The sequence below is a fragment of the Rhinolophus ferrumequinum genome, chromosome 15, assembly GCF_004115265.2.
Source record: "Rhinolophus ferrumequinum isolate MPI-CBG mRhiFer1 chromosome 15, mRhiFer1_v1.p, whole genome shotgun sequence".
In the NCBI taxonomy this organism is placed as follows: domain Eukaryota; kingdom Metazoa; phylum Chordata; class Mammalia; order Chiroptera; family Rhinolophidae; genus Rhinolophus; species Rhinolophus ferrumequinum.
In genome coordinates this window covers 21,674,145-21,701,316 of record NC_046298.1, presented here as the reverse complement: position 1 = coordinate 21,701,316, position 27,172 = coordinate 21,674,145, and the positions used below count along the sequence as shown (strand labels likewise).

The window sequence follows — 27,172 nt, the reverse complement described above, 5'->3', positions numbered from 1 at the left end:
CCCCACATGAAGGCTTGGCCCCCACACTCCACCTGTGGCATTCCTGTCATCCATCCGGAGGACTTCAGGTTGACTGCCAAGGGCTGTGTCGCAGACACGAATGGAGAATGAAGTTCTGGGCTGTGGGAAAGAGGGTGGGAACCTCAGCAGGGGTCCCGGGTCAGGATGTGGGAGCCTCCCTGATTATGGCCTCTGGTTGCCCAGAGGAAACTGGGCTTGTTGGCAAGGAAACCACTGCATCCTGGGGAAACAAGAGAAGGAAGCTGGGCTGCTGCTAGAGCCCCTTACTCCTCCCTTGCTTCAGTCAGAAACAGCTGGAAACTTGGGACAAGCTGCAAGCAGAATGCGTGCAGTGGTGTGGACTAAAGCCTGGGGTCCTACATGATACCCTGCGACAAGGGCCAGGGTGGGGCTGGACTTCAAGTTCCCTGGGGAGTCTTCAATGCACAGGCCTTCTGTGATGACCTTGCAGTCTTGGGGTGCAGTCAGGCCTGCAGTCAGCGTTCCGGTGGCTCCAGTGAGCAGGTGTTTCCAAGTGTTCTCTAGGACCCGCGTGGGAGGCCTGCAGGAGGGAGGCTGCTGCCGAAAGGCTCCAAATCTATTTGATGTCTGGCTTCTGTATCAGAAAAGCTGTCTAGGGCCTGTGCCTGGATGTCAAGAGCTGCTCAGGGGACAAAGAGACTCCAGGCAAAAACCCAAGATTCTCTGGGTGCTTTCCTATTGACTTGCATCCCTGGGCATTTTTCAGCATGGTGTCGTTGGAGGGAACTGGCATCTGCCTGGGAGGGAGGTGCTGGAAGTCACACTGGCCTGGGAGCAGGGATGTCTGATGTCTAGAAGGAGCCTGAAGGGTGACCATCAAGAATGCCACAGCCACCTTCACGGCCAAGGGCTGCCCGGAAACATCCTGTTTGAATTATGCTGTCTTTTGCCTGGGCTGCCTGCCATGTTGAGAGCTATTTTTAGCTTCTTGGTGAGGAAGGAAATGGCTGCCTAGTCTTCTACCTGTGAGACTCGACTCCAAAGCCCCTTGATTCTTGACTGGTGAGACTCTGCCCCAAGGAAAGGGACAATCAGCTGATTCGGATGGTTTTATATTTAGCCAATGGCTCAAAAGGATGAACCAGCGCAGGAAGAAGAGGAAAGAGGGATACAAGGGTTTCTCACTGGGGTGACGGGGCTGCTAGAGTGTGAACTAGGAGGCAGCACCATGGCGAGGTCCACTTGCCTCTTGGAGAGTGGCAGACCACTAACCTGTCACTCTGGCAGAGTTCAGGGCTCAAGAGTGACAGCCCCAAGGATGGCCCAGTCCAGGATGAGACCGAGCACTAGCATTCCCAGGTCCGTGAGGCTGGACTCGTCAGGGGATTACTTACCAGGAGTGGTCAGTAGGCCACCTCTGCCAGCGGTGGGCACCTGAAGCTCTGAGTGGCTGACCCGGAAGTCAGGGCCATCGAGGGGGCTTGGGTCATCCGTTTGGCCTGCAGGGGAGGAAGCAATTTCTGCCAACACCTCCAGATCCTTCAAGATAACCTAGGGAAGAAAAGCAGATGATGAGGGACAAGCACCTCCATAGGCAGCTGTGGATGTTACTCCAAACATCTATCAATTGATAAACGGAGAACAGAATGTGGCATATCCACGCCAGGGAGTGACTTGGCGACAGTAAGGAATGAAGGTCTGATGCCTGCTACAACACGGATGAACCTTGAAAACTTCTGCAGAGTGAAAGAAGCCAGATGCACTATGTGAAATGTCCAGAGACAGAAAGTAGATTAGTGGTTGCCAGAGGCTGGGGGGAAGGAGACACGGGGTGACTGCTAATGGCTACAGGGTCTTTTTGGGGTGATGAACATGCTCTGTAATTAGTGGTGAAGGGTGCACCACCACAGGAAAACACTAAAACCCACTGAGTTGCTTGTATACTTTGAAAGGGCGAATGATATGTGAACTGTACCTAAAAAAAAAGTCAAGGCAAAACCCCCAACTGGCACCCTACTTCCCAATCCCGTGGTACTCAAGAGCAATCTGCTTCTTGCTCTGCCCATGGCCATGGTGGTGGTGACGGTGGTGGGCCTCGCTGACCTCCCACAATCTCACACCTTCCCAGGAGAGCTGAAGGGCTCGAGGAGGCGACCTGTGTCTTCACATCTCTTGTCAGCCCCACTGCACCCCTAAACCACAGGCTTTTCCTCTCAGGCCTGGCTGTGCAGGTGTACAAGGGCACTCGTCCTCCAGGCAGCAAGTGAGAAAGTACGCGGGAGCTGGGGCCAGGCCACACTCAGCTTGATCCCGTCCCCACAAGGGCTACACTGACTCACACCACGTTTCCGATGGGTGTTGATTTCCCAGGCAAAAAAGACGCGTAGGAAGAAGCAGCAGCACCTGAGAGGCCTGGCCGCTGCGAAATGTCCCCAACCTCCAGTGGCCCCAGGACCAGGCTGCAAGAGAAGGGGGAGGCCAGAGGAGGAACCTGTCCTTGCTCCCAGCCAGCCAGAATTCATGCCTCCACTTGTTGTGAGTCTCACCTTACACAGTCACCTGCTCAAGGTAACAGGAGTCCATTTCAAACCCAAACTGGAGCACCAGTTAATTGCAGCCACACAACCCCTCTTCCGCAGCAGCTACTGAGCACCGGCTGTGGGCAGGGACCTGTGCTGGTTAAAGGAGATGCAAAGCTGAACAGGACAGGACTCTGAAGAGGTCACAGACTTGCCGGAAGTGCAATGGCAGCCAGCAACTTGGCCTGAGGAGAATGGGGTGCTTCGGAAGCACCTGGGCCTCAGTTTCCTCCTACGTGCAAGGCTGTTGTGAAGATTATAGTTGACACTTAATGCATCACTTGTGTTACAAGACTTTTGGCACCACAGTAGAACATGGCCAGCGGCCCTGGAGTAGGGACGGGGCAGGGGCAGTGGTGCCCACATGGAGGGCTCAGACTTCATTCCCCACGAAGAGAATCTGCACCGCCCATCTCTGTACCACCTCCTCCCGCCCCACTGGAGAGCAGAGCCAGCAAAACTGCATATTTTACTTTCTAAATTCTTATTTTAGAAAGTTTAACACCAAATGGCAAATGAATGCAAATTACACTTCAATTGCACAATTAAAGCTGGAAATGTTGTCTACAGGTTCCTGCAGTAATCCCAGCCACTCCTCCTGTGCTTACGTATCGAAAGAATTGTCTCCAGTCCCCAGGGGCTGGCAAAAAGCCCAAAGACAGACAGCCCTGCCTGGGGCAATACCACATGTACTTGTGTGCGCGCACACACGCACACTGTGCCTTCCAGTGCCTCAGAGGAGGATTGGGAGAACAGCACCACAACCTCCCGTAGCCTCCTACAGGCAAGGAGGGGGCGGGGCTGCCAAAATGGAGGGCAAGGAATGGCCTGAAGAGGGGAATGAGGAGCTTGTGGAGTGCCACGCGGGGGCTCCGAGGTGGCTCTGACATCCAGGCTCCTGTGCCCGTCAAGTCCAGCTGAGCAGCAAACCCCACTCAGTCCAGCCTGGGGAGCGACGAGAAGTCCCCTTGGGAGGGAAGGCCCTAGGAGGCAATGTCAACAGGGGCCTGGGACAGGGCAACAGAGGGGCCGCCGTCCAGCTGGACCTGGATTTGAGTCTCTGCGCCAGGGTTTTAGTGCTCCACCCCCTGGAGAACCCATAGCTGTTGGCCTGTGGACAGGATGCTCTGGGGCAAGGACACAGCGACCTCAGCAGCCTTGCTTATGGGGCACCTGCTCAAGGACTAGACGAAAGGCCCCGAGCTACAGATGCGCCTCTTGGAGTCCTCCCTCCAACTGCAGGCTGCCCTGTAATCCTGGCTCCGGGAATGGGACAGGCTCAAAGTGGGGGGGCCACGCCAATTAGCATGCACTGCACAGCTTTCTGCAAAATGAATATAAAACACTTGTGCTTCCTTTTTGTGTGAGAGAAAGAAGGGGGAAGGGAGGCAGGCAGGGAGGTTACAAGAAAGCAATATTCTGCAGGAGCAGGAGCGCCTGCCGTTACCATGGCAACGGGCTGGGGTGGGGAAGGCACATCAGCTGGTCCCTCATCCTGGAGGGGGGTGAGCTGGCCGTCTTGGAGTGAAAAGGTCGGTGGCACCTGGGTGTGGAAAACATCTGACAAAGCAACTCTGAGGGGAAGGCCACGGGGTGAGTGGGAAGGGGCTTCACACCCTCTATGGCTTGGGGAGCAAACACAAGGAAGCTGGGGGATTCCTGAGAAAGTCTTTCCTTCTAGGCGGGGACTAGACACGAGCAAAGGACATCTTTCAGTGTGGGAGGGGAATCATGTGGATGGGGCCACTGCATTCCAGCAAGCCAGGGACAGTCTCTCTGGGATGGCAGCTGTTTCCCTTCCTTCTTTCAGTGGTCCATCCAGGCACGCCCTGTCCCAACATCTGGTCCACAGACCAGTCCTGGAAAACCCCTTGTGGCAGGAACTCCCTTGTCTCTGTCCCTGAGGTGCTACCGGCCACTCCTTCACCACCTGGGAACAGCTGGAGACCCAGAGCTGTACAAGGCCACGTCCCTAGGCTGGGAGGTCCGTCCTTGCCTCCCACCAGGACTGCTGACCAGGAAGTCCCAGGGCGAGGCATCAGCAGATACTGAATAAATACTTGCTGATCTACAGTGCCAGGCAGGAAATGGAAGATGGATGGTTTCGAATAGCTTCAGCCAAGGGGATGGATGGAGAGACCGCTCCCTTCACTCTACCCACTTATCTCTAAGAAACTTTTGTCAAAAGTTTGGCCAGGCCACTGGTCAGCTGATTAGGCTCCAGATGTCCACTGGCTCAGCCTTCCAGGCCTGAGAGGAGCAAAGGAAATCCCCGAGCTGGATTTCCTCTGCAGTCCCAGCCAGGAAGAAGCTGCAAAAGTGTTTCCAAGGGACACACTAGGTGCTGGCAGGAGAGGTGAATTCAGGCTAAAGGTCCTGGAGGCTGCAGTCTGGCCCAAGGGGGCCGCTGCCAAGGGCTACCTGATGCCTCTTCCCAGAGCAGTGGGGCCGTGGAGATGTGCCGGAGATCTGGGTCAGGTGGGGCTGCTCCTAACTCTTGGGAAGTGGAACTGAGAGTAAGTGCAGAGGGACCGAAGTCAGGCTTCCACAGAAGCTGGGAGGCCTTCCGCTCCCTTTACAAGGGCTATAGCCCAGCGGATCGGGCTCTTGGTCCCCAACCACATACAGAATGGCTACTGTGGCTGGTGGAATGGGTCAGAGAACAGACCCTCGGAGGCCAGGCTGTCATCCCAGGATGAGTCCCCTGGGGGAGCTGAGGGAAGGCCACAGGGACGGCCCCACTTGGACACAGACTAAATGGCCTGGGAAGGGGTAACATTCTCAGGTTCAGAGCAGGCCATGCATAGCATTCCTGGAGGGCGGCTCCCATAGCCCTGCTTTCTGCAACCAGCAAGGAAAGCACACTTAAATTTAGGGCTGGGAGAGAAGGATCGCATAGGCTTAGACCTATTTTATTTCCCATTGAGAAAGCCTCCTTGATTAAAAACCGTTCGTTTCAGTAAAGCAAAAAGAAGTTAAAAAACAAAAGATTATATCTTGGTTTGTGCAGCCTGACTTTGAAGGCATGTCCTTAGGGATCAGGACTCTTCCTTTTCTTTTTTCATTTTTAATAAACTTTGAAATCCTTACCTAGTGCCTAGTTCTGCACCATATATGCAAAAATATGCAAAAGGCTCAGACCTAATTCTTACTGTTAAGTTTCACTAACACAGTGTGGGTACTGACAGCTTAGAACATTGCAGTCACCATTCCTCTGGGGGTAGAGAAGAGAAAGGCCAGCCTGGGGCAAGGGAGTCCGAACCCCCAGGTCCCCTTCCCTCCCACCCCCAGGGTCTCCTTCCTGCTGATGCCAGCCATTGCTCATTTGCATCACGCCAGACCCCTGACCAAGAGGGTGCACTCTCGGCATTATAAATTCCCTCCATAAGCTAGGCAGGGAATGGGGAAAAGCCTGCTGTGCTGAGGGCAGCAGGGGAGCAGCACACACACCGTTACAGCGGTTACCAGGCGATGGGGGGGGGAAGCTGTCTCCAGGGCGCGGGTCCATGGCAACCAGGAGAGCAGCACAGGCTCCCTGGTCTCCTGCTTGCCTCCAGGTCTCCGCTTAATTCCAAGCTACATGGAGCTCTGGCTGAGGAGGCAGGCAGGCTCTTCTCCAGGCCCCGTTTCCTGTCTGCTCTAGCTGGGCCAGGTGCCAGCCGGGGAGGGCCCAGGAGCGTGGGGAAGGCCCGAGTGGGATCAGTTCACCATCCACCCACCCATCCTACTTGTTCACTTTCTCACAAAATGTTTGAGTGCCTGCTATGTGCTAGACACAGCCTCTGTCCCACAGAGTGTGACCAGGGGACTAACGGACACAGACGGGGACCTGGCCAGCCTTGATGTGCAGGACGAGTGTGTGTACGTGTGTATGAGTGTGTGTGCGCGTGCATGAGTGAGACAAATGAGGTTTCATGGAGTATCTAAGCCGAGCTCTTGACCAGTTGCTTCACTTCTCCGAGTCTCCGTTTCCTCTTAGGTAAAGTGGGGGACACAACAGAACCTCCCCTTGAGGGGTTGTGCTGGAGATGAACTAAGATCATGCACATTCAATGATGCCCAGCACAGGATCTGGTGTGGAGCAAGTGAGTGTTAGGCGGTAGCTCTTCCTGTCAGCAGTGGGGAGATGGGGCGTCCTCAGTGTCACCAAAACAACCTGCCCTGACCATGGGCCTCAACTGCCAACAGGAAGCTGTCAGGGAAGCTGTCAGCTGATTCCAGCTGTGGTCATCTCCAGAGGAGGGAAAATCAACGCACATCTTGGGAGAATTTCCAACTTCTGAAGAAGCCATGAGCACTCAGTAGGGTGCAAGGTGAAAACAGGGGGCCCTGGCCTGGCCTCCACCCTGAGGTCTACGGAGAGAGGGCATAAGGCTGAGCTAGGGGCAGGGCCTGTCGTCTTCCGAGAGGATCTTACGCTGGTCTGTACCCACGGTTCTCAACCAGAGATGGGCATGAAAATCCGACCTAGGAGCTTGTGGAAAATACCAGTGCCGAGGACCCACCTGAGCGAACAATCAGAAAGTCTGAACTGAGGCCCAAGCAGCTGGGTTTTCAAAAGCTCCCGAGCGTCCTGCCAGTAGCCCTGGTTTGGACGGCTCTGTTGCAGGGCGTCCGTGCAGCTCCCCTTTGTGGAGCCCCTCATGTAGATGGGCCCTACTCGGGAAAAGCCAGCCTCCCCTCTTCCCACCCTCCTCAGTCCCACCCCTGCCTTCATCAGGAGCCGGGCGGGCCGGGCAGCACGCATCCCCCGTTCACCCACTTACTCCAGTGAGTGTGCTGCTTCTGTGTCCTTACTTGCTCAAGAGTGGGAGGAATTCAGACAGAGATAAATACTCCCGGCACACAAACCTGCCTTCCCCAGACTGGATGCCACCAGGCCAACAGCATTATTGTGGGTCCCCCATTTATTTGAGGGTGGCTGAGGTGGGGAACTGAAAGCACAAAGTACAGAAACATGAAAGAATGAGAGTGAGCAGAGGACCTCTTGCCAGGAGCGATTCTGGGACTGTTAACCACTGGTCCCCCCTCCTCCCTGCCAAGGGCACTTTTCAGAGGACCAAAGTCCTCCCAGGACCCCTAGCGGTGACTGCCGGTGCCTGTGCTGGCTGTCCCTGGGGACTGTGACCGCCTATTACCGTGCTGCAGGTCAGCCATAGAGAGAGCTGAGTGGCCAAGTGTCCCAGGTCTTTGGTAGGACTCCAGGCGAGCTGTAGGAGTAAGGGGTCCACGCCTCTCTGGTTCGGGATATCCATGCTGCGCCCTGCCCTGCTTGTTTCCCGAGCTGGGGTGGGCCCCTGGCAAGAGGAACCAAGTTCTGGGCTCTGACATCTACCCCTCGGGTCTCTGGGCTGGCATCTGACCCCATCGTACCATCTGACTATAAAGAAATCTTCGGAATTGAAGAGTTGTTTTGGTTTGTTTCGGAGAGTGGATGGAATAAAAATTGGAATGAAATAAGAACTGTGGCAAGGATATGAGAAGGAAAAACAAGTCCCATTCTTCCGGAAGACTGTCCACTTTTGAGCAGGCCGCATTAGTATTCTGGGGAGTTGAGTCAGGACCACACAACGTCAGGACGAACACAATCCAATCCAATTGAATTTTGGGAAAGAAAACTGAGGTGAGGACATGCCGTGGACTTGCTGGTCCCACAGAGAGTGGGGCAGCGTGGACCAGAGGCCTGCCCTCCCGTTCTCACCCAGGCTACTTCCCACACTGCCCCTCAGCCACCCAGCCACTGGCCCCACTCCTTCTGGACGGGGCCCAGGGCAGCCACCAGGGCAGATCAGAGCCAAGTGCTCAGAGAAGGTGCATCCAGAACTGCAGCTCAGGCAAGGACAGAACACCATCAATGCAATGTGAGGGGCTGGCCTTGATAAAGCAGTGACCCCAATCCACTGGACCTTTGCCCCAGTCTGCAGCGAGGTCAGAACTTGTGTGGGGTTTTAGAAGTTCTGGAATCAGACAGACCTGACTTCTAATTCTGGCTCCTGGTGGTGTGACCGTAGGCAAGACATCTCCTCATGCCTCAATTTCCTTTCATGTCAAACTGGGAAAAATTAAAACGACCCCAGGACTGCCAGCAGACTCGTTAAGACAACAGATGCAACGCACTCTGAACTATGCCATAAACGTTGGTGTTTGCCCTCCCCTTCTCCCTATCTCCTCACACAGGCACGTGGGGTCTGACACACAGCACCCACCATGGTGAAGGGAGGAAGCCAGCAGTAGGGGTGTTAGACGGGCTGTCACCAGTCTCCAAGCTGCCCTCCAATGAAGGGGCCTCTAATGAGATGGAAGCCCTCATTTCTGGGGCCGACACCGAGGTACGGCCACTTTCCAACAGCAGGCCCTTCCTCCTGTCACCATGGAACTCGAGTCAGAAGAGGAACCGATGGGACTCAGTCCTCCCCACCATTCCTCACGGCACAGCTCTCAGGTTCGGGGCATCCCCTGGTGGGACCCCACGCTGAAGTTCCTGTTGTCAATAACTAGGTCCCCTTAAAGCAGAGAGATGAGCCCCTGGGCTCAGGTGACCCACCCGCCAGATCAAAGTGACAAGGGTTCCTTGGGAAAGGGAAAGTCAAGGGAGCATTTACAGGGACTGGGGGGATGAAGGATGGAAAAGGAAAGGGACACGACAGGACAACATGGCTGTTGCTCCGAGACAGAGGAAGCCAAAGGCAGGCCCACCCCAAAGTGCCCTGGGCACTGGGTTCAGGCTGCCGGTCTGTTGTCACAGCACAACCCAGAGCTCTCCTGCTGTCTCTTACACAAGTCCTAGCTTCTGCGCACTCAGCTTGGCCCCCGTGAGCTCTCTCCTTTGAGATGTTTGAGAACCTCTTCGGTTCTTTAGCTCCATTTCTTCTGGGACCTGGACCATGAAAACAAGTGAAATCCTCTCCGAGAGTCAAACATCCCTCCAACACAGCCCTGTCTGTTCTCCCGTGAGCCCCCTGCTGGTGAGGGCTCCAGTGAGTTGATGGGCCAAGTTTTGCACCAAAGAGAAGAGCTGATGAACCCTCTGCTCTCAGGACTCAGCAAAGGCTAGAAGAGCCCTTGAGCTCCTGCCCCATGGGTCTGGGTCCTTTTGAGATGTACCAAGGGCTGAGGTCAGGGGAGGCACCAAGTCCCCATGGGCTGGGACACATCACTCCTCCCGTGGGGTACTTCAAGTGCTCTTGTTAGGTGCTCCCAAATCCCTCCTTAGACCTACCTGCACTATCCCAGCCTCCTAGGTCAGGGCTGCAAGTCACAGTGGGTGTGCTTGATGGCGGGGCCGTGCTCTCTGTGCAGTTAACGGGTTCCTGAGCTGGATACTCTAGCACTGCCATGAACAATGCCCTCTTAGTGCTACCTTCTAAATTTTCTTGAAAGGGGGTTCTCATTCTTTTCTTGTGCTTCTATAGTCACATAAGCTATAAGCTCCTGTCTGCAATTTCTCTTCACAGTTATTCTGAAACTAGAGGCTTCTCCTAGGTTGAGAACCTCTGCTCTAAACACGAAGGACACCCCAATTCTGAGATGTTGAGCAGAGTCTGGGGAGGCTGCGTCTAGAGCCCCAGCAGGGCGTGCCCTTCCAGATCTCAGTGGAATCTGAAGGTTTTGTTTTTGAGCAAGAGTGTGTGGCAGCAAAAGGCCCTGATGCAGGTCCTCTGCCAACGATGCCACCTCTCCTCCTTTCCCTGGACCCAGCTGGGAGCCTTTCCACCTGCAGAGCTGCAAACACAACCTGCGGACAATGGGCCTTGCTCCCCGCCCGGGGCAGCTCCGACTCAGGGGTGCTGGGTGCCTTGGGGAGGAGGTGGGAAGGGAAAAAGAACAGCGAGGGTGCCGGTCTTGCTGCCCACTGTCTTCTCCTTGGGTTTTCTAAGACCTGGAGATGGACGATGAGCCCCCAACACCCTGCGCACCTACACAGACCCAAAGACAGGCAGGAACCCAGGACAGAGCAGCTGCCATTCCGGCTTTTGCTGCTGAAGCTGAGGCAGGAACGACCTGGGCAACAGAGCCCACCTTCCCGACTTGATTGCGTCTCTGCCACTGCGCCCTTCACAGAACTACCAGCATCAGAGGAGCCGGTGTTTACCACTTGTTTACACGTTTTGGGTCCTGTGCTGAGCATTTTAGTCATGATCTCATCTGATCCTCACAACAAGTCTGGGAGAGTGGTTCCACTGTTACTCTTCTTGGTTTTTGGATAAAGAAACTCGGCTCACAGAGGCTAGGTCACAAGCTCAATGCCAACCAACTATTAAGTGGCAGAGCCAGGGTGGGACTCTGGGACGGCCTGACTCCAAAGCCCGTGCTCTTCACCACGAGGCTGCACTGTCACCCGGTGAGAAAAATTACTGGAAAGGGATGCCACTCAAGATCACAGCAAAAATATAAAGTACCATAAGTGAACTTCATCATGAATGAGTAAGACCTACAAAAACTGACCCTAAAGCTTCACAAGACTCATCTAACTGGGATAAGCCTTGCTCCTGGGTGGGAGAGTTTAACACAGAGAAAAGGCCAACTTCTCCCCAAGAACCTTCAACGACAGACAGGTTGTTCCAATGGGCCAGGATGTAGGCGGGAGCTTTATACGGTCCTGTGAAACCAGAGTCTAGGCGGCAAGTACAGACATCATTAGCCCCATCTCACAGGGCAGGGGGGTTCGACTCCCCGCCCAAGGTCCATGGCGAGGAGGGGTGAGAGCTGGGATTCAAGCTCAGATCTGGAGGCCGACCATCTGGGACGCTATGTTCAGTCAGAGGGGAACTAGAGGTCCTTCCGGGTCTCTTCTAAGACTGAGGTTGTTGTTTTTTTTAAGTTCTACATTCTTGTTTGTTTTAAACAGTCTTCATTTTTTAGAGCAGTTTTAGGTGCACAGCGATACTGAGCAGGAGGCACAGATTTGCCACCAGCCCTGCCCCTGCCCTCCTGAGATACCAACAGCCCCGCCGGAGCGGGTGATGAAACTACACTGATGCATGACTTTCACCCAGAGTCCAGGGTGTACATTAGGAGTCACTCCTGGTGGTGTACGTTCTACAGGTTTGGACAAGCGTATAGGGACACGTACCCACCATTATACCGAGGAGTTAAATCGCAGGGTGGGAGACAGTTGTGCTTGGGAGTGGATGGCAGTGACAAATGACTCCGAGGCCCCTGCCGGGCCAGCCACACCATCAGGAACATGGCGAGGACCCGTCCTCTGGGGCTCATGGGCAGAGCTCACTTGGGCAGCTGCAGGCTCAGGAGGTAGCCAACAACTGGCATCTTCCAGGCAGGGGAGGCAGCGGTCCCATCATCCCACTAGGGTCCAGCAGGAAGCTCTGAGCATGCGCCCCGCATTCCAGGCCGTTGAATCAGGGGTGCATTTTCACTTAAAAACAAGTAATGGGATCTCCAGCTAATGGGAAGATTTCTACTCTGGTGCCAAGAATATCAATTTGACACCTACAAATTCTTTCTGACAAAAGGGATTTTCAGATAAAGTCTGCAAGGAGCAGGTGATACTGAGCCAACAGCCACTTATCCTCAATAACGGAAAGGCAGAGACAACTGAGGATGCCAGAAGGGTGTGCCCTACTGAGCTGTCACAGAGGTGGAACAGGGGAACAATGGCAGACAAAACATCCCCGGGCGGCCACGTGCCAATGGGACTACAGAATGTGGGGGTGGGGCAGAGCCAGGGTTCTCAAGCCGGAAGCCCTGTCCCCCCAGCTCCTGCATCGTTAACATCTGCACACACTCTGTCCTGAGGCCAGTGGCTGTCAGGGAGAGGAGCATGTGAGTTTATCACAATCATACTGGCAGAGCAAATCACTGGCAACAAGATGAAGAATCAAATGTCCCCAATATACAAAGAGCTCCTAGAAATCAATAAGAAAGTGGACAAAGGGTCTGGGGGCTGAAGGGAGACCTTTTTCAGCATACACACCCCTTTCCACACCAACCAGAACTCTTCTCAAGAACTTGTGGAACATGAGAAGGAGGCCAGAAATGGGAATGATGATACAATGAGACACGAGCGCAACTCCCCAGCTGGTTCTGACGGGGACAGCCAAGGTCACACGTCATGAAACATAGGCATGGTGATTACATGTTTAAAAGGATGGGCTTTGGAGTCAAACAGATCTGGTTTTGAGTTTGCCTCACCACTTCCTAGCTGTGTGCAAGTTACTTAACCTCCCTAGGCTTTAGTTTTCTGAATCGTAAAATGGAAATAGGAACAGTAATTTCCCCACAGGATTGCTGAGGGTTCCTGAGATATTACAAGTGAAGGGTCCAGCACCGTTCCTGGCACAGTAGTAACTTCATACAAGTAAGCTGTCATTAAGAATTATCCAAGACATGAGATAACCTGCACCTCGAGGCCCCCAGCTTGGATGTAAGGACCTTCGCAAGGGTTGTCGTATCCATTCGTGAACGAGGCTCCACGAGGCCATCGATAGGAAAGGCCCCTCCCCGCCAATCTGGCTGTGGTCCCATTTGATTGCGTGGGCTTCAGGGTCTTGAACCCCAGGGAGCTCCGATTTGATATCAGGGGTGTGTTTGGAAATACTGGGAAAACCCAACAAAGAGCATTTTCTAGAGATCCTAGAAAGGAAGCTCCAGGAAAACTCCAGAGGGAGTTTGTCTTATTCATGGCTGTATGTCCACTGCCGAGTACGTAGTATGCCCTGAAGGGCACCAAAGAGATTGGGCAGGGGACACTTAGGAATGATTTTGGTGAAGCAGCAGGAGGTGGCAGAATCAGGACTCCCCACTGATTATTAAGGTCCCCAAATCTGTCCCCGAGATGGGAAAGCAGGGATTCTTCACTCCTATTACAGCAACACCCCTCCCCCTGCAACTGTCCCCCAGAGCAGCTGCAATCCACTCCCCAGCGGGACGCACACAAGATGTGCCCCAAAGCCCTGACAACAGCTGGCGCTTCAGCAAATGGAATTCCGCCGCCGCGGCCGGCACAGGGCTGTTTAATGGACTGCATCTCCTGCTCCCTCTAAATGCACACGCACACAAAACCAATCGCAAGCAAAGAGAGCTGGGTGGGATTAAACAACTCAATTTAAAGGACTGAAAACTCAGCTGCTTCCAGTGAAGTCCTAAAGAAATAACCAATCAGCAAGTTCTTTCCTTCCTTTTTGTATTGAAATGAGGGCTATGACTGTGCAGTGAGTCATTCTCAACTCAGGCAGAACTGGGCCAAGTCCACCTGGGCTCACACTGCAGTGGGTGGTGGGGGAAGGGAAAGAGAGGTGTGTGTGTGTGTGTGTGTGTGTGTGTGAAGGGAAAGAGAGGTGTGTGTGTGTGTGTGTGTGTGAAGGGAAAGAGAGGTGTGTGTGTGTGTGTGAAGGGAAAGAGAGGTGTGTGTGTGTGTGTGTGTGTGAAGGGAAAGAGAGGTGTGTGTGTGTGTGTGTGTGTGTGTGTGTGAAGGGAAAGAGAGGTGTGTGTGTGTGTGTGTGTACCCGCGCAGGCAGGTAGGAGAGGGCATGTGTGCGTGTGTGTGTGTGTGTGTGTGTGTGTGCGTGCGTGCAGACGTGCGCAGGCAGGCGGGGTCAAGGGCATATTCCCAAACCATATGTTTTGGATTTTTCTGGAAATGTAAAGTACCTTAGAGAACCTAGAGGCAGATACCTGCTTGTCTGCATCTCTGTTTTTTTCGTTTTGTTTGCATCGCTTTTCAGCTCAGGTTCAGGACGCAGGACAACTGCCCTGGGCCGTACCCTAGCCTGGTACCAGCCCAGGGAGGACGGAGGTACCTCCCTCCACAGGAAGTTGTGAGCCATGGCCCTCTTTCCCCCAAGTCTCCAGCCCTTGTCCATTCCCATGTCCCCACTGGGCAGTGTGTGAGGTCAGTAGATTCACGGACCCACTGCCTCATGGAGGACACCGCTCTGCCCGGAGCGCAGTTGCCCAGAGCCCAGAAGGAAGAAGGGTGAGTCAAAGTGCAGCAGTCACATCCGACAGGCAGCCTGGAGCTGCATGGGTAGAGGGATGGGATGTCACCCTGCAAATGGCAACGCCCAGCTATAAATGCTGCCCCTGAAAAAACAACTCTCCTACCCCAACTCCACAAATACAATGCTGCCGAGAACGGCGAGGGACAAGTTGTGCAGCTGGAGAGCTGCAGATGGCAGAAGGACCCAGGGTCCAGCTCTCCCCGCCTTTTGGGGCCAGCCTTCCCACTCGGGGTTACTCCGCTGCCTGCGATCTGGGCCAGCCTCACGCCTGCACCAGCAGCTATTGGTGACCCCGACAAAGTAAAATTTAGGGGTCCAATTTTAAGCTAGAGGTCAAAATGGAGTCCAAATGAAATGAATAACGCAACGAGTGCTTACTGAGCCTCGGCTCAGCACGTGCCCGACACAGCACTTAGCATCTTCTGTGGAGCATTTCATTCTTATAACCCCATATTCTGTTACTACCCCACTGAACATGGAAGGAAACTGAGAAGCAGACTCGTGAAGTGACTTGCTCAAGTTCAGGCAATGAAACAGGGCCTAACCTTGCACTTGGCGCCTCACCCACAGTCAAGCCTCCCACTGCCACTCTCCAGTGCCTTCCAGGGACCAGTGAGTTCCTGCACAGAATGGTTTCCTTACAGATGCCCTGACCCAGTGCACTCTTCAGAAGGGCTGACAGAGGAGTCCTTATTCTGAAAGCCAAGAGCAGTAAACACAGCTTTCCCTCTAAAGAGTACACCTTACTAGGTATGAGAAATAGGGCAATTTTGGGGTGTTGATTTCAGAAAACAAAACAAGCACCTCTCAGCTACGAGATTCCATCAGTTATTGCCAAGGGGAGGCTGGGCAGCATGGCCCAGGGGTGGGGGGATGGAGGGACCTACCTCATCGGACTCATCTGACAGCGTCTGCAGTAGGATGGGGAAGAGGCTGTCTGTGTGCCGGAACATCTGGAAAGCAGAGGCAGGGCACCTGTGAGCGCTCCCTAGCGCGGGCAGGATCCCCCCACACGGGCCACCGCCTCTCCCCCCCAGATGCCAAGGGTTCCTCAAGCACTTGTCACTACTGTGCTCGTCAGGGTTTCTCAGGAACAGAAATGGCCAAAACCCTACCAAGCATCCATCATCAGGCCTTCGAAAACCAAGGTGGACCCAGAAAACGCCCCTGGCTTGGAGGGGCCTGCTGGGCCAACGGGCCTGGGGCTCACCTTGCGGGGAGTCTTGATGTAGAGGTGGTAGAGCCACTTCAGGACAGCGATCCTAGTCATCATCCCGATGGCCATGTCACTGAGGTGGCAGTTCAGGACCTGCACAATCCCATCGAGGTGGAGAGTGACTGGGGCCCTTTCCGTGCTGTGGGCAAGACCAGGGAGGAGCAGAGTTAAAGCCCACCGCGGCGCTCTCCACCAAGCCAAGCAGCACCCTGCCCTGCTCTCCTGGGAGCAGCGGGCAGACCACACGCACCCTAGTGGGGCTCAAAGAGGGCTGGTTTCTCTCCCTCCGCCCTTTCTAAGGCTGGGGCTGTGACAATCACACAGGGGGCCTGGGGGGGTGCGGAGGGCTGGGCTGCTGGGCGCCCAGCCACTTGCCCCTTTTTCCCCAGCACTAGCCTAGTTTTTACAGGAGAAAACCTCTCCTCTGTCACCGAGCTGAGCCCCGGGAGACCTTGGGGTTGAAAGGCCAGCGAGCATCTTCAGGACATTATGTCCAGACCCTCTGTGATAAAACCCAACCACCATGCCCAGCAAGTCCAGGAGAACGCTCTGATAACACCCCTTAAGCCCAACAGGGCCTTCACCGGGCACCAAGAGCCTCTCTCGAGTGGGTCAGGGATCACGGCTTTTTAGCTGTCCTACGCCAGGGCACTTGGCTGTGTTCGGCCCGGTTCAGAAACCTTGAGTTGCCTCTGAAGCTGTAACATTCTCATCAGTCGGGGGAGTCAGCCTCTGCCTGAGAAATGGAGCTGTGCAGAACGTGCTTTGCTCCAGTGCAGCACAGGCTCCCGGCTTTCCTGGCCAAAGCCTTGTTGGTCTCAGGCAGAGCAGAGTCCTGCTGGGCAGCCCCAAGTAGGTTGGGCGCTGCTGGGACACTGACATCAGCTCTCTGCCCAAAGCATGGGCCCAGGCAGAGGCTGGAGTTTTTGGGGGTGGGGATGGCATGGACAGAGAACCTGCGGCTGTCAGGGAGGGATTGCCTTCCTACCGACATATCACACTGTGTTTGCCCAAAGGTGTCATGTCAGGTGTCAACCAGGGCTGCATTTCCCGACGACCAGGCCAGGTGCTTCAGTTGCCACCTGTACAAAACAGTCTTTCGTGGTATTTCCAGGCTGCTCAATTATTTATTTGCATCAGGAACTCAGTGCCTGTGCTTTCCTAATTCGCCTGCAGCCTCTCTGAAGCTCATTTGATGTGAATTCCTAAAGGGCATGATTCTGAGCTCTGTAAGTGCTGAAGGGAACTACTACTTAATAAGGTTTGATGATTCCCTATGGTGCTCATTTCGGGGGCAGCAGTGAGCACATCTATCCTCTGGGAGCCAGAAAGGCTGGGTGTGTGAGGGCCACGGCCCAGCAGTCCTGAACTTCTGGCTGGGGCTGCCGCCACAGAGACTTCCTGGGGAGCCATGGGACTGGAAGTTTCTGGGGTCTTCCAAGGATATCCAACATCCAGGATCTTTGGTAGCCTCAGACAGACGGGGAACTAACACACAGACAGACGAGTCGAGGGCAGCGAACGTGGGCTCCTGTCATCCTCTCACTCAACCCCTCATGCTCACTGTCCATAGGAAATATCATGTGAGCCACATATGGAACTTTGTTTTCTGGTTTTATATTAAAAAGTAAAAAGAAACAGGGGAGACTAATTTTAATGATATATTTTAATTAACCTAATACCCCAAATATTATTATTTCAACATATAATCACTATAAATCACTATGAAGATCACCAATAAGATACTTTATACTCCTTTTTGTGCCCTGAGTCTTTGAAAGCCAGTGTGCATTTCATGCCAACAGCGCAGCTCAGATCAGACTAGTCACACTGCATGCACTTGGCAGCCACGTGTGACAGTGGCTACCGCCGTGGAAGCTCTACAGTGGCAGGCTGGCAATACATCCCAAGCTTCCTGAGCCTTTTCTTATTGTCTCTGACAATTTCCTAGATACTCCATCTCCTGCCAGGATCTACTTTCAGTCTTATCTCCAAGTCCCTCTTTTCCCCATCCTGCTGGCCTCCTGCAGAGCTCCTTCCGGTGAGCTCCCTCACAGCTCTTCTCCTGGGGCTGGAGAAGCTTGAGGAGCTTACCTACAGCCCAAAGCCTTACCAAAGCGGGAGCTTGGAAGGCAGTGAGGAATGAACGGAAGCCAACCCCCCACCTGTTCTTTCCTAACTCCCTGAGCCTGAGGTCAGGTCGTGGCGTGCCCCTTTCCGCAGCAGGAGCCGCAGGGTGTTCCAGCTACAGCAGGAGGACCCTGTGCCTGGCAGCCACTCACTGCCACATTCTTAGCTGAAACAACCCCCCTGGGAGGAAGGCCTTGTTTTCACTTTCCTGGGGACTCAGAGCTGCACTGGGCTGCTGGGGGGAGGAAGGCAGTGCCAAGCCCAGCTCCCCCAATTCTCCCCTGCCAGTCAGGCCCAGTGGTGTGTATGAACCTCAGGCTGAGGGGCGAGGAGAGGACACATGGCTCTGACAACAATGACGACGACGCTGGTCACTGAAAATGACGACATGTCACGTTTCTTGGATAAATACTGTGTCAGGCGCTGTGCTGAGCTCTGCAGCTGCAGAGCCTCACTGATTTCCCTCAGAGGCCCTATACCAGAAGCATTGTCATTCCCATTCCGGAGATGAGGGAACTGAAGCACAGAGACATTAAGGAACCTGCCCAAGTAACACAGCCAGCAAGCGGTGGAGTGGCAATTTGAATTTAAATAGTCTGAACCAAAAGGTCAAGGGAAGCAGACACACGCAGGGCACCGGGGAGACTGAGCTCAGTGCCAGAGGAAGGGAGGACTGATGACCCCACCCGCCTTTGAGGAGGCAGCTCTCAGCTGCTACCCCGTGTGGGGCAGGCTGCTGTGTGCTAGGCTCAGTGGGCAGTCAGGACTCGGGGAACTTCCTCGAGAGGGCACGCCCTGCATGGCGTGCTCAGCTCCTGAGCTGCTGATTTGGAGCCTGAAATGGGGCACCTTCTGCCCTGGCTTACCTTACCCGGAGAACAGAAGGGAGTTCACTCACACTTCAAAATACATTTCTGCACTGATTCCAAAAAGTCTAGACTAGTCACTCTTGGGGCTTCTGAGCTATTTCAAGGTGTCTGTAAAGCCTCATTTTCTCATAAAGCACCTCACAATGAATGTTACACATATATATACTACAATTTCTAAGTGCATGGGGCTACTGAGGCTATTAAAATACCGACTTACTGAATAATGCTTCTGATATTACCGTTAAATAATGATGAATTCCAATGGTTCTCTCTGGGAGGCAGCACATTATTTCTGTAATTTCTAACTCTTTGTATTACTCATATGTCACATCTCTAATCAAATCGGAAGGTAAATCTCAAAAGAAAAAAAAGTTGTTTCTGACTTCAAATTTGTTTTCTTACAATAGATTGTTACAACTTTTCTTCAGCAGATGCTAAAATTTGGGAAGCACTGATTTCTAGATCTTTCTGCCTGCCTTATGTATAGGGCAGCCAGCCATACCAGAGACCTATACTGAATGTCACTGACGACACCATGGCCCTCCATCACAGTAGAAGCCTATTCGCATGGCAGTGCCTGTCCGGGGCTCCTGTCAGCTGAGATAGGGAAGCTAATAAAGCTTTTGCAACTCTCCAACTACGATTAATAAGGGTTAAAAACATGGGCTTTGTAGTCAGACAGACCAAGCTTTAATTCCAACTTGGTCACTAATTAGCTGAATGACTTTGGGCAAGACGTTAACCTCTCTGGGCCCATTTCCTCATTTGTAAAATGGATAGAATAACATTCCCATTCCGGAGATAACAGGGTTCTTGTAATAATAATTGTAGCCAGAATGTGTAAAGTGCTTTCTGTGGACCAGGCCCCGTTCTAGGCTCTTTTCATAGTTCAGTCCATTTAAGCTCCAGACCCCTATGAAGTTGGTACTACCATCACACCCAGATGACAGATGAGGGAGCTGAGGCAGGGAGAGGTTAAGCTACTTGCCCCAGGCCACATAGCCAGGCGTGGTAGTCAGGATGTATGCCCAGAAAGGGGACTCTACCATTCAGAGGATTTGCGAGAGAGGGGAGCAGCACCAGAGAGACACAAAGAAAGAGACAGGGAGGGAGGGAGGGAGAGATAGAGAGCGCATGCTTCCTCCAGCCCTCTTGCCACCCCCTCCCAGGGAGTCCGGCTTTCAACACATCGAAGGGTGAAAAAACCCAGACTCCTCTGACTGGAGCCCCAGATGTCACCGTAGACCTTTAGTGACCTTGTCACCCCCTGCTTATTCACGTGGCTTTTCCCGATGGCTACTGTTAGCTTGGGGCCACCTGGAGCTCCCTGAACATCCTGGGAAAGAAGGGGGATGAGGGAGGGAGAAAAAGCTGATGCCCTTGGGTTTACTCAGTTATTCTCCGTGTTTAGGTCCAAGTGAGGCGATTTTTAGAAATCTCGGGTGCAAGGATTGGCTTTGAGATCCCCAAACCCCTGAAAGCACATTCAGAGTTTTGGGTGTATTTGCATTTTTCTAGGAAGAGGGTCCACAACTTTGGTCAGGTCCTCCAAAGGTCAGTGACTACAAGAGGCTCAGGGTCCTCCCCCTTGCTGGCACTTTTCTGCCAGGCAGGGATGCGTTTCTGTCATCAGAGGAGCCCTCCCATCCAGCTGTTACCCTCTGCTGCCCCGAACTGCGTGTAACTGGCAACTGCAGGCGGTGACCTGGGCAAGAGCACACCTGGAAAATCACAGGGTGGGTTTCGTTTCTTGGTGACCTTGGAAGATGCCATCTTGCTCCTCTGGTTCCCCTCTGGTAGCACCAACTAGAGGAAGCAGGCACCCCACCCCACTGTCGTCAGCTGCCATCTCCAGTGGGTGGAGGACCCGACAGTTATGTCTGGATCTCTGCCTCTTCCTGACCCTCCCCACGCCTCCCACTGCCACTCCCATGGAGCAGGACAATCCTCTGTAGCCCAGATCATGGTGACAAGTCTGCAACAGGCTTTTCCACTGCTGATTCTGTCCCCCTCCCTCCTCTATCCTTTCCGGGGCTGCCAGGGGTTCTTCTAAATCACAGGTCTGCTCCCTCACTCCCACCTGTAACGTCGGCTCCCACAGCCTTCAGAACAAAAATGCATCTCCTCTGAAGGACACACGAGTCTCCCTGAATCTCTGCCCAGACCTCACCCCCAAGTTCCAGAATCCACTACCCAAACCTGCCCCTGAACTGCTCCTGGGGAGGCTCAGAGCCCCTTGGATACAGTGCTTGACAGGCCCACTCACCACTCACACGTGCCCCTCCTGCCACCCCAGCTTAGGAAATGATACCAGGAGATCCTGATTTGGCTCAAGCCAAAGCATCCAGAAGTTATTCTTTCCTTCATTTCTCTTTTCACTCCATTCCATTCATCAGCAAATCCTGTCAACTCTACCTTCAAAACAGATCTCAGATCTATCAAACGTCCTCCCTAGTCTGCCACCTTTGCAGTCTGGGAGTTCATCCCTTCTGACCGGTCTGCACCCACCTGAGTCCCCCCTAAATCTGTTGACTGCACAGAATCCCCCTGACCTCCTGTCCCTCCTCAGCCCTAAAATGGAGGTAACACTACTGACCCCATGGGACTTAAACATCAGCAGAATCTAATGAAGTGACACAAAGTATCCGGCACAGCAAGGGCCTAGGAAGCACTCACCTACTGTGTGTTCACAACTGTCAACCACGATTCCGGCCTCGGCTTGGGCACCAGCGCTAGGCCCAACACTCCCTGAGTCTCCCATCACAGCAATCACTACGCTTTCTGGTAACTTCCTGGTTACTGCTCTGCCTTCCCGCTAGAGAACCTCAAGGTCAGGGACCACATTCAGGAGCCATATCTGTATCTTGGAACCTGTAGGGTCGAACACGGGCAGGTGCTCTGGACTGTGTGACAACTAACTGAAAATGAACGAATGAATGTTCACTGGCTTGCTCGGACAATTTGCAAGTGGTCCTAGGGTTAGTCCATATTTATAATCAGTATTTGATTACTTTGAAAAACATGCGCAGGGTCTCTAGAGACAAGAATACATTTAAAAATTAAATAAAAGGAGGAAAGATCCTAAGGGTCTGGGGAGAAGAGAGCCTCTTGCGGTTGAGTGTACATTTTCTCTTCATGAGTGACTGGTTCCCCAGGGCTGAGCTCAAAGGGAAGAAACCCCTTGTAGGAGAATTGCCATCCATTCCGGCCCCACGGGTGCCAATTCTGCTCAAAGAAAAAGCGAGATGGGGCACATGCAGGGGACTCGGACAAGGACAGCATGATGACAATTCCCTCCCTAGGGGAATGCCATCACCCTGCAGTGTGTGGAGGGGGCTGGCAAGGAAGGGACCGGCTCCGATGCTTGGCCTGCACTGCCCCCCTGTGGAAGGCTGCGCTATTACAGCTGACTTGGGCGCCTGTGGGAAGTGGAGACTGACTGTTCTTCCTCACCCTTTCCTTACATGCCTCCTCCATCCCTCTTGCCACCGCTTCCCAGGGAGTCCTGCTTTCAAAACCCTGGAGGGTGGACTGCCCACCGTCCACGTCCAGTCACTTAATTACTGCCTGTAATCTGGGCTGTGCTCGAACAGCCTGCTCCTCATCAGCCGTTACCCCACGGTATCCTGGACAAGCAAAAGGTACCGGGTAAAAGTGTCTGTAAGTGTCTCACTGTAGCCACCACGTATAACTTCTACTTTTACTAGTTGTATTTACTGACCTCCAGAAGCTTCTAATCCCCCCCTCACCCACCCTCCAAATGCCATCTGTCCATCAGAACTGGGCTCGCTCAGTGTCCCTCAGACTCCCTCGTCAGGCACCTCCGGTGCTCCATAAGTGGTGGCCCCAAGCAGAGTCTGCCTTGGATCTTTGCTGTAGTCTCGTGCACCCTGGAAAGATCGAGGCTGCTCGCTTTCTACAAACACCTCTGGCTGGAAGAACCCACTTACCTGGCTGGAGAGAAGACACTGATACCACTACTGAAGCTGGAGTCGCAAGAAGCATCAGGTCCCCCTGGGGAAAGTGAGAAGAATAACACGTCATTCTAAAGGCTCTTGTGGTCTTTTTAATGAACAAGATCTTTTATAAACACACAAGACTCTCTGGTCCCCCACACCTTGATTCCGGCCCTTGAAAAGCAACGTGGCTCTGGAGCCCTGGGGACCCAATGCCTACATGTTCCCCAAAGCTTCTGGAATAGTACCCACGCTTGTTAAGGTTTTAGGCACAGTGTTGCCACAAGCAGAGGGACACCAGTGCTGAACACATCGGGGGAATCTCAGAAGGGACCGCTGATCCGAGAGCAATGGATGTTAACAATGACTTCTGGGAAACTCAACATCATTAGCCATCGGGAATGTAAATCAAATCTGCAATGAGACACCATTTCATAGCCACTAGGACAGCTAAAATAAAAAAGACAGATAATAATAAGAGGTGGTAAGGATGTGGAGAAAATGGGACGCTGCTGGTGGGAATGTAAAATGGTGCACTTGTTTTGGAAAATAGTCAGGCAGTTCCTGAAAAAGCTAAACATAGTTACCAGATGATCCAGCAATTCCACTCCTAGATGTACACCCAAGAGAAAAGAAAATTTATGTCCACACCAAAACTTATACAGCATGTTCACAGCAGCATTATTTACAATACATGAAAAGTATACATAATCCATATTCTATCAACTGATGAATGGATAAACGAAATGTGTTATACCCATACAATGGACTATTATATGGCCATAAAAAGGAATGAAGTACTAACACATGCTACAACCGACATGAACCTGGAAAACATCACGCCAAATCAAAGAAGCCAGTCGCAAAGGATCTCATACTATATGATTCCATTTATATGAAAGGTGCAGAATAGGCAGATCTATAGAGACAGAAAGTAGATTAGAGGTTGCCGAGGGCTAGAGGAGATGGGGGAATAGGATGGGATGGCTATTTTCTTAAAAAAGAAAAAAAAAGAAAAAAACTTTTTATTTTGAAATAATTTTAGATTTAAAGTTGCAAAACAACAAACAAATGAAAAAACCAGAATTCTCTGTACATCCCTCACCCAGTTGCCCTACTGTTAACATTATACCTATTGTTCAATTATCAAACCAGGAAAGTAGCACTGGTACAATACTATTAACTAAACTACAGACTTAATTTGAATCTGACTAGTTTTTTCACGCATGTCCTTTGTTCCAGGATTGAATCTGGGTCCCCACACTGCATCTAGTTGTCCTGTCTCCTTAGCCTCCTCCAGTGTGTGACAGTTCCTCAGTCTTTCTGTATTTTTCCTGAACTCGATACTTTTAAAGCCCTGGTCAATTACTTGGCAGAATGTCTCTTGATTTGGATTTGTCTCATGTTTTCTCATGCTTAGGTTGATGTTATATATTTTTGGAGACACACTACCACCAAAGTGATGTGCCTTCTCAGTGAATCGTTATCAGGAGAACACGATGTCTTTTTGTCTCTTCATTGGTGAGGTTAGCCGTACCTGATTATGGCAGTGCCTGCTGGGTTTCCACCTATTAAGTTACTACTTACTTTCCTTTTTGTAATTAATAAATATCTTGGGGAAGACATTTGAGACCAGACAAATATCCAGTTTTTTACTCAAACATTCCTCCACTGATTTTAGCGTCCATCAGAGGATCTTGCTACAAGTATTCTTGTGGTGTTTGTCAAATGGTAATTTTCTATTTTGCTCTTTCCTTCTACATTAACTGGAATTCTTCTATAAGGAAGAACTGTCCCTTCTCTGCCATTTATCTAGCTATCCATCTGTCTGTTCATCCATCCATCTATTTATATCATTATGAATCTATAGATATTTTTTTTATTCCGTGGGTTACAAATTAAAACTATTATTATTTATATTGTTGTTCAAAACGTACCAGTTGGTCTCTTAAGTTTTAAATTATACAAATGAAACATTTTCTCATTCTAAAAGTTTCAAACAAAACAAAGCAAAGCCCCCTTCTCTTTTTAACCTTCATTCTACGTGCAGGTAACTACCAGTTAGGCAAGTCCCCTCTCGTCCTTTGCTAATCCTATTTTTCGTTTTGTAAACCTAAATGGGATCAGAGAATATCTTTTGTGCCTTGCTGTTTTTTTTTTCCACTTTGCACTATGTCTTAGAGCAGCGCTAAGAGCAGCTTCCCTGCCAAACCCCCAGTAAGGGGGCTTTTATTTCCATGTTAAAAAAATTTCTGAGCTGCTGCCTTGTGTCCCAGAGGCCCTTTGGGGGATGGGCACAGCGCAGTGAGTGCAGGAAGAGCTGTGGGTGCCAGCTGGGCCTGCTGGGCAGCCCCATGTTCGCTGGAACATGCCTGGGGAACGGGGAGGAGGACATGTGGGGAAGCCTGGGCACGCCAGCCTGGACCAGCAGCTGGGACTCCATGCCTCCCTCCCTCTCGTCTTTCAGAAACACACACACTTGTAGATAAAATGGTGCGATGTTGGAAACCGTCTTCAATTATTTCCTAATTTCACTCTTACATCTCCCCCCTGCTTCCTGATGCACGCGTGTGAGCACCTCTCTGGGACCCATGTACACGGGGGCTGCTAAACAGAAGGATCAGACATCTGATACTTTAACAGATATTGCCAGATGCCCTTTAGGAAGGTTCTACCAATATATGTAAGAACGGAGGAGGAGGCATCCCCCAACACCTCACACAGGGATATTAGTAATCTTTTAAATGTTTGCCAAGTTGATGAATAAAAATCATACATTGTTTTCCTTTGCAATTCTCGGATTCCCAGTCAAGCCAAGCGTCTTTGGTTGCCCTTTTGTATTAATTCCCTCTTCAGAGAACCACAGTGTACACAGTGCTATGAGCAGAGATTCTGGGGCTGCTGGGCCTGGGTTTGAGCCCTGACTCCCCTACTTACTAGCTGTGTGACCCTTGGGTAGGTTACTTGACTTCGCCTCCATTCCTTCACCAGTGTAGTGGGGTTACAACAATGCCAACACCACAGACTTGTTATGGCAATAAAGGAGCTAACATTTGTTAGGTGTTTAAAGTGAAAAACCTTACCTACACCTGCATTATTTCCTAAGGAACAATTCTTAAACGTTTAAGACTTTTGATACATGCTGCTAAATGTATTTGCCAGACAATATATTTAACTTGTTTACTCTGTCTTCCCCTAGGAGGAATGTCTGTGTTTTCCAAAATCTCTACAGGGAACATGTATTTCCTTTATAATCAGAGCAAAAAATGGGGGTGGGGCTGGGGAAAGTGGAAGCTAAAGAGAAAGAAAAGATCCAGTTCAAATACTCTTCATTCATGAAGCCTGGCCTGGTGAGCCCCTCCTGTGACCACGCCCAGTGTCACACGATTACTCATCTGCAGCTCTGTCCCTGAGCTCCTTGAACGCAGGTCCTGAGTCTGATTCATTTGCATGTGCAGTGTCCATAGGAGCTGATACGCCCAGTCCCATCAACGCTTGGGACTGGATGGATTCCACCACATGGTCACCAACGGAGGTCACCAGCCCGCCACTGGGAAGCCTATTTATAGCTCTGCTCCTCACCTGCCACAGGAACGTCTATCCCTGACACTCTCTGATCCCTCATTCAGGACCCACTGGGGACCTAGACAATGCAGGTAATAAAAAAGAAGGGGGGAAAATCCTGCCTGAGAATCTTGCTAAGTAGATGGACATATTATAAACATGTATGAAAACAAGCTGACACTAACGCACCTGTAACTGAGAGTGTGTGGCCTGTGCCGTGTGCTAATCTGAGGGTTCAGTATTATTATTGTCACCCTCTTGAACAAATAAGGAACGGGAGGCTTAGAAAGGCCAAGCGGCCACGGGCACCACAGAGGAAGTTAGCAGAGCCAGGACTCACAGGCAGGTCGTTCTGACCTCAGAATCTAGGCCACCACACCTGAGACAATTCGGGAATGTCCTGGAGGGGACTAGGTAGGACATGTCAAGTACCACAGGAACTCAGACCCAGAGAAAGGACACTGTGCTGTGGACCCCCCACACGCAGCAGGGCTGGGGAGAGCCGGAGTAAGAGGAGAGAGCTGGGAGCAGCCGGGCACAATGCGGGAGCCCCGTGGTGAGAGGTGAGGGAGAGGTGCCCGTGTGTGTGTGTGCTCAGAGGACCTGGCTGACAAGCCTCCTGTGGCTCTGGCCCAGGTGTGGTGTATTGTGGGACACAGCAACACAGACTGAGTCAGGTAGGGGGACACTAGGTGAGGGAGACCAGGCAGGAAGCTCCTGCATTTGCTAGGCGGACCCGGGCTGGAAGAGTAGAAGAGAATAACAGTAAGAGTAAGCGGGAGAGGCTGGGATAAACCTGTCGGCTGACTAGCCAAATCATCACTCTTGGCCTGCTGCCACCTTCTCCTGGCACCTTAGTAAAGTGGTGGTTAGTTACAAGTTGAGCGGGTCTGAAGTGGATATGGAGCCCCCAAAT

The 27,172-nt window shown here is 52.2% G+C and overlaps 1 protein-coding gene across 1 annotated transcript in view; it reads right to left on the bottom strand.

The window, feature by feature from the left end:
- VAC14 (VAC14 component of PIKFYVE complex) overlaps positions 1-27,172 on the bottom strand; it is a 93,907-nt gene that overhangs the window by 47,377 nt on the left and 19,358 nt on the right. The window contains exons 10-13 of the mRNA XM_033127315.1: positions 22,687-22,750; positions 15,732-15,876; positions 15,409-15,474; positions 1,377-1,533 (exon numbers count right to left, since the gene is read on the bottom strand). Of these exons, the coding sequence (XP_032983206.1) occupies positions 1,377-1,533; positions 15,409-15,474; positions 15,732-15,876; positions 22,687-22,750 (432 nt within the window). The remainder of the gene's footprint in view (positions 1-1,376; positions 1,534-15,408; positions 15,475-15,731; positions 15,877-22,686; positions 22,751-27,172) is intronic.